Source organism: Salmo salar, chromosome 02 (assembly GCF_965601325.2).
Source record: "Salmo salar chromosome 02, fSalSal1, whole genome shotgun sequence".
Lineage (NCBI taxonomy): Eukaryota > Metazoa > Chordata > Actinopteri > Salmoniformes > Salmonidae > Salmo > Salmo salar.
The window spans coordinates 53,596,326-53,603,778 of record NC_138292.1 but is presented as its reverse complement, the minus strand read 5'-3'; the positions used below and the strand labels follow the sequence as shown (position 1 = coordinate 53,603,778).

Below are 7,453 nucleotides of genomic sequence, written 5' to 3'. Positions count from 1 at the left end.
AGGTGTCTTTACTTTTACTCAAGTATGACAATTGGGTACTTTTTCCACCATTGCAATTCCATGTAGGCATAACTGTCTGTGGAACTCAGGTGTAACACGTGTATTTTGCTATACGTTTTGTCTGCATAAAATACGTTTCTATAAATTGACATTTTTATTTTCCGTCGCAAAGTAGCTACAACAACTCTATAACAAACCTATTACAATAAATGCCACAACTCAACACACATCTTAGTTGAACTTGCACTTGCCTAAGACTAGATGGCGCAAATGGTCCAGTAAGCGACCAAACAAACTGATACCCAAACAGTATCAGTGAAAAACAGTGAGAACTTGTTAACCCATCTTTTGGTCGCAGAAGATATTTCATGGTAGGTTATGCATGCCTAAATCAGCTAGACTTGTGATGTAACAGATTGCTTAATTTGATTACAGTAACATTTTCTATAACATTATTAAGAATGGAGTAATGTGAAAGGGGAAGATACCAGTTCCTATTAAATATTTCTTCCCGTACTTACTTTCAGCTGTGAAAGGCTATTTCATAAATTACGTTTGAGTTTTCTGTGAAATGTAAGCTCATTTTGGCCTGTGTGTAAAAACATTTGAATTGGTTTCGAAAGAAAATCAGGTCACTCAATCAGAAATTTGAGTTTGTTCAACAAACATTTGATGAGCTATTCAGAGATATAGATTCTTAAACAAACGGTCAAATGTGGGCTACTGTAAAGGATGTGAACTTACACGGTATGTACAGCTATGTTTTTTCTTGACCACAATACAAATGTGGGTCTTCCAAATGAGCCTATTCACGTTTTGGTTAGCCTAGACATTAAATTATTAAATATATATTTTTATTTAACCTGTATTTAACTAGACATGAATAACCCTGCGGATTGTGGTCTGAGTAAATCTTAAATCAAAACATGTTAGGAGTGTTAATAAAGGCTGTAAAAGTAGCCTATAGACACAGATATTCGTTCATTCACGTTACACATTGAATCATTTATTTCATGCCAAATAATAATAATAATAATTGATTGACGATTTCAAAACAACAATAAACGTTAATTACCTTTCTTACACTTTTGGTTTAGGCTCCTTCAAGTCCTTCCATAACTTCCAGAGTTTAGTCTAAGATTGGCAGAAAAATACATGAATAATAGTACCTTCAATAAATATATGTCATTATAAGGACATAATTGGATTGCTTCTTCGTACAACCAATTACAGAAGAAATCAAAAGTTTGGTTTCAAAGCGGTTTTGCCTGCCTGCACGTCCTGCAGCTATGCTTCATTTCATCAAATATATGTTATAATCTGAAAACAGCTTTAATAGCCTACCACCGAGGTTAAAACTATTTAAAATGAATTAGATATGTTCTTAACCTCACATATTCCAAGTATTTAAGAGGTTGGTCAAATTCCATCTACTCATAGGTATATCCTCGAGAGAGATAAGGCCAAATTAATTTCTATGGACAAGGTAGCCACTCTCTCTGGGTAAAGCTACCGTATTTTGAAGGCAACCACCGACCAGCCTCCCGGTTTGAATCTTGGCACGGCTATGCGTCTTTGGATAACACTTTGGACAGACTCTATATGGCTTTCATGCCATATTTAAATCACTGCTCCTCTAATCTTCATTTAAAGTTGACCTGATAACATTAATACTCGGTTGGTTCCCTACTCAAAAGTCAAAGGGTTTACAGACTACAAAGTACAGAGAATAAAGAAATTCGTAATTTTATGCACGGTCTGCGAGGGAGCTTTAGTTATTGAACTTGATAGGCTGCAGTTCAGTGACTGTCTTTTGACACTTACAAGTACAGTTAGTCATCTATTTGCAAGCTCTCATTACACAATACTGTCCAAGTCCCCAATGCACCAAACCATCAGTGTTTGTATTAGAGAACAGAGGCATGTGGCTTGATGTACGCTTAATTGCGCCCATTCTCTTCCCACTTCTACTGTCATATTGGACAAAAGGTCTGTCAATCAATTCTGCGAAGGAGTGTCAAATTCTGACACACAACCTCCAATAAAATGAATGTTTTAGAGTGCTATTATAAACCTGAGAAAAAAAAGGGATTCGATTATTTGTTAGACTACTTTTATTTTGGGGGAAAATGGACAGCTGTTTCTATTCATGGTCAGTTATTTGCTTATCTATAGCCTATCTTTGTTCATATTTATATGTATACTTTAAATAAACCTAAGGCCTGCTCGTTATTGCCACAACAAAACTTCCAGTTGAGCACCAGATAATGCAAACCTTATCTGCGATTGAATATCTGCTATTTTTACAGTTCTCAAACGCCCCCACCTGGTTCTCCACTTGATGTGGCCCATTCCAATACGTGACCAGTTATGGCCACCACTACTTCCGGGTTTGCACAAATTGGTCAAAGCTACCCTCTCTGCGTTATGCGCCCTGCAACAACACACACACACACACGCGCGCATTTGGAGACCCAAAGCACGGCATTCGCACTGCACATCGGGATCCACCAACACACCGACGGACAGTTGACGGCTCCTTTAAGAAAAACTAAGTCAGAAAATATCACCCCTCCTTCTTCAGATCTCCACTTGGATGGTATTGCATCAAAGAAAACCTTCACTGGAGTTGCAAGTGATCGAGGACACGATGGGGACTGTTTTTGAACATCTTTACAAGAATATCTGAAGCATTCCAAGTGAGGGAAGAGCGCGACGAGTCATCATTAATTAAGCAACTTGACAACCTCGATATTGATTGACAGCTTGCTTGTTGAGCGAGACTAGAGTATCAATGTTTTTTTTCTTCTGTAAGGGGCATTTTACACCAGTCTCAAGCGTGAAGTCGTAGCCTAGTGTCGCTTGTCTATGAACGGTCTCCCCGAGAAAGCGAAGGAGCTCTATACTGGATTGTGGCGTTTTTATCTATTGCTGGACTTACGCTGACAGTCTAGCAACCATCCTCTCTGGAGAGACGAGCACAATATTCTTAATCTTGCATTTGGAGTTAGGTGTTTATTTTCCCTCAGCCCTGGCCTCGTAGAAGACGTTTAGAGTCTGATTGGAATCGGCTAGAGTGACAGGCCGATGGCGCAACGGGTGTGTATTGACAGAACTTTTAGCAGTGGCAATAAAGCTACAACTGAGACGTGGCTGATTACTGTGCGCAATTCTCCATTTGTATGGCACAACAAGCAGGCAGCTATGCAATAAGAGGTTGTTTCAGCCCTTTGGTAGAGCTATAAGTTGTCAAGTATACTTCTGCTACGTGCTAGCCTATACTATTCAGCATTTTAACGTGTGTGAGTAGAATAAACAATTGCATTTTCATATTGTCTAAAGAGCTATAGACTGCAGACTGCAAACTTCATCACATAATTCATTTGTACTATTATGACATGTGTTTTGATATTCTGCATTTCATAAACGCAGCATCCGTCTTTGGGGGACCAGTGTTTAATGTAGGCTATAACCAAGTTGTTACACATCAACTTAAAAGATTTACAAAAAACATTATGTAGGTTTGGTAACAAGAACATGGACGACAATTCACAAATGTTTTGTGTGTATGCAATTTCAGTCTTTACAGATATGAGAATTATGTAGAGAATGTTCGCTTTGTGTTTAGTTTGTTGATATGTGTCTTTTTCAACATTTCATAATATTTATACATTCTTATCTGATATATGACATACAAATAAATCAATTCAACATTTAGAATAAAAAATATGTGATTATTTCAAAACGTTCTCGAAATATACTCGAAATAGTTTAGATAGGCCACGTATGAACAATTAGTCTATCTAAAAATGCATCTGTCATTTTAAAAGTTTCTTTAAGCTATTAGTTTTGTCAAGATAAACAGAACAATATTTGATTTCTTTGAAATATCAGCAAGAATACAGAATGGAAAGTGTAGACATTTGTGATATTGTTTTGTCTAAGCAAGACCCTGTAGTTCTAATCGCCTGAAAGAATTAAGCATACCAAAACCGTTTGAAAGTATTAGACACATACAAGTGAACTGCTTTTTCACAACGTTTTAACATGTTAATGATTCAACACTAATCCACAAACAATGAACATTTTCCATTGATATTTAATTAGATGAACAACATATGCTTTTATTGCCGCTAATATTATTCCTACCACTAAACATACGATAGGCTACTATTAGCATCATATACCTAACACATTAGCACGTATTTTCTATACTAATTTAGTAGGCCTAGACCTATTTGCTATGATTAGTATAGACTGCCAACAACATCATTTAAGCTATTTTACTATTGTTGTTAATAGATTTTTCTTGTTATTAGTCTTTATAATTCGTTTTTATTGTCAGTATTATTACATTATTACATTTAGTATAGCTATTATCAACACAGGCCTTCATTCAAAATCAGGAGAGGTAGCACAACAGTGACATTGGTTATTCTTTCAGAATATTCTCTCTCTTTCACTTTTGACAGTATGAAGACCTTCCCCACTATGGAATGGACGGAGTAGGGCTGCCCTCGACGATGTATGGGGACCCTCATGCAGCGCGCTCCATGCAGGCGGTTCACCTGAACCACGGGCCCCAGTTCCACTCGCACCAGTACCCGCACTCAACACACGCCAGTGCCATACCGCCCAGTATGGGCTCCTCCGTCAACGACGCTATAAAAAGAGACAAAGATGCCATTTACGGGTACGTTTATTTTACTGCCAACATAAAGTGTATAGCCATTGGGGATATCAAGCACCACAAATGGATGGAAGTTTAAGAGAGAGGGAGGCTTTGGGAAATTCTTGCTAATTATAACGTCTTCTGTGTTCGGTCATTACGCATGGTGCTATATAGGCTTGTTTAAACTTTGTATATCTGTTTTGAAATGTAAAATTATGACATTGTCCCCTGAATTTTCGAAAAAGATGCATAGGCTATGTTTGCATTTGGCTTCAAGTCTAAATATAATGTTATTTTGCGTTCACTAAATTAATGATTTGGATGTAGCCTATTGTTTAGCACGAGCCAGCGGTCGAGTTAGATAACCTAACTCCATAAATGTTTGTAAATCCAACTCTCAGAATTAAAAATTGTACATTAAACACATTCTCAAACTACCCTGCCTGTACTTCAAAAAATGTATAGGCAGTGTTGTTTATATTTGTGTGCCATAATATAAACCTATTTTCAGGCCAAGTTTAATATTCTTAAACTCTATTGAAAAGTTCATAATGTAATTTTTTTGCCTGAGTTAATCTCACTGAAGAATATGGTGTTATTTCGTTGTCCTAAAATGTTGAATCGTGTTCTAAATAAGGCACTCAAGGGCTGAGGTTGCCATACGACCACTTATGCCTATATGGCCAACTAATTTCATGCAGTAAGACTAGGACAACTTTTATGTAATTATTGTGCTGTTACATTTCTGAATGTTTTATTAGTGCAATATTTATTCAACTTACAACTGAAAACAGTAGGCAATGTGAGGGAAAGTCGATGTAACCTACTTTCTTAGTTTGGGCCTATACCGACTCGCAAACTTTCCAAGGCGGCATACAGTGTTAATGTCCTCTCTCTTCCTTTTAGGCACCCCCTTTTCCCACTTCTAGCTCTGATTTTTGAAAAATGTGAATTAGCAACTTGCACGCCGAGAGAAACTGGGGTCGCTGGAGGCGACGTGTGTTCCTCCGAGTCTTTTAATGAGGATATAGCCGTATTTTCAAAACAGGTTGGCCATATCTATTTACTTGTTTTGTTGGAAGTTCAAATTCGTTCAAATTCGTATATTTTAGGGTAAATAACAGTTGTGCATATATAGATGTTTTGTAATTCTGCGTTGTGGAAACTTTGTAAGCGACAAGCTGTCCCATGCACGTGAACACAATGGTTATGAATGATGTATGACACTCAGTGAGCAGTGAACTTCTAACTCTTTTGTTTCAGATTCGATCAGAGAAGCCTATATTTTCATCAAATCCAGAAATTGATAATTTGGTAAGAACTCACTTGCTTTAGGCCATTCACAAGAACAGTATCGAACAGCTGGCCTATGAATACATTCATTCATTGTTTACAGTAGCCAACACTTGGTGTGAATTTAACTTCATCACAGTCCTTGTTATTAATGGTGTCATAACAGATACACGTTTGTGTAATCGTAATCTGTCAAAACGATTTTCTTGTCATAAACTTTGTTTGCTTTCATGCTAATTATTTTAATCCTAATGATCACACACACACACACACACACACACACACACACACACACACACACACACACACACACACACACACACACACACACACACACACACACACACACACACACACACACACACACACGTAATGTTAATAATAATTTAATGCTCCAAAATGTGAATACAAATGTTTTAATGCAAACTTTTTCCTTCTAGATGATACAAGCAATTCAAGTATTACGGTTTCATCTGCTCGAGCTGGAGAAGGTATATTTACTCATAACCATCTCGTGCACTGTGTGACTGATAGGCCTGGTGCTGTAAAAAAAAAACGGATATTTTATCACCATCGATTGCGATGATGCGTAGGATTAGGCTATAACTCCGTAGTAGAGGTGTAATAGTGGTTGCCCAAGTAAATGTTGATGTTATGGAGTTGATCATGCTGTCATTGATGGATGCGCTTGCAGAATATTAGGCGAGGGCGTTTATATACTAGTCGCCATATTGCTCATGTTAGGCCTGTATTGTAACTTTCATTAGTGAGGAGAACAAGTTACTAAAGTAGCCTACAGTTCTCGCTCAATTATATATATAAAAAATACGAAAAATAAAAGAATCAGTCGTTTTTCTACAAGTAATGTAAAATGTATGTAATGTAATGTAGTTCTGCTATTTTTGAAGCCAATGTGCTTGAATAGTATCTTAGGCCTGTCACAAGGCCAGGGATAGGCTATTCTTTATAATACCATTTATTGCCACCATCTACGTTTTATTTTTTAGGGCTTTCCCATATGGTATAGTGTTCATTCAGTTTTGATACATGTTTGGTTGTCTTCTGTGTTTGCAGGTACACGAGCTATGCGATAATTTCTGTCATCGATACATCAGCTGCTTGAAAGGAAAAATGCCCATTGATTTGGTCATAGACGACAGGGACGGTGGAAATAAATCTGACAGTGAAGATTTTACAAGATCGTCTGGGCCTCTTGATCAGGTAAGGTCTTGCCTATTACGTGCATATTAATACAAGTGTCGTCTATTAAGTGCATTTGAATTGTAGGCCTATACAGAGAACACGTCTCACGCGTTTTATGCTGTCTAGATCAATAGATAGGCCTATGGAAAAAATATAATTTAGGAAATTGTTGGCCTCCTCTTAGTGATATAGATTAATAAGTGACTTTAAAATAAATCAAATATCAAATGTAGGCCTAACATTTGACAAAATGACCATGAGAACAAAGTTTCTATTCCATTTAAC

At 37.2% G+C, this 7,453-nt stretch overlaps 1 protein-coding gene across 6 annotated transcripts in view; it reads left to right on the top strand.

Annotated features, from left to right (window-relative positions):
* Positions 1-331: 331 nt before the first annotated feature.
* LOC106585964 (homeobox protein Meis1) overlaps positions 332-7,453 on the top strand; it is a 47,995-nt gene continuing 40,873 nt past the window's right edge. The window contains exons 1-6 of one of the 6 annotated variants that reach the window (XM_014172736.3): positions 332-371; positions 4,473-4,693; positions 5,579-5,720; positions 5,936-5,986; positions 6,406-6,456; positions 7,040-7,186. In XM_014172736.3, the coding sequence (XP_014028211.1) occupies positions 369-371; positions 4,473-4,693; positions 5,579-5,720; positions 5,936-5,986; positions 6,406-6,456; positions 7,040-7,186 (615 nt within the window). In that variant the 5' untranslated portion in view covers positions 332-368. Of the gene's footprint in view, positions 372-2,435; positions 3,303-4,472; positions 4,694-5,578; positions 5,721-5,935; positions 5,987-6,405; positions 6,457-7,039; positions 7,187-7,453 lie in introns of those variants that run through there. The other 5 variants (XM_014172741.3, XM_014172749.3, XM_014172728.3 and 2 more) reach the window with 5 other exon arrangements.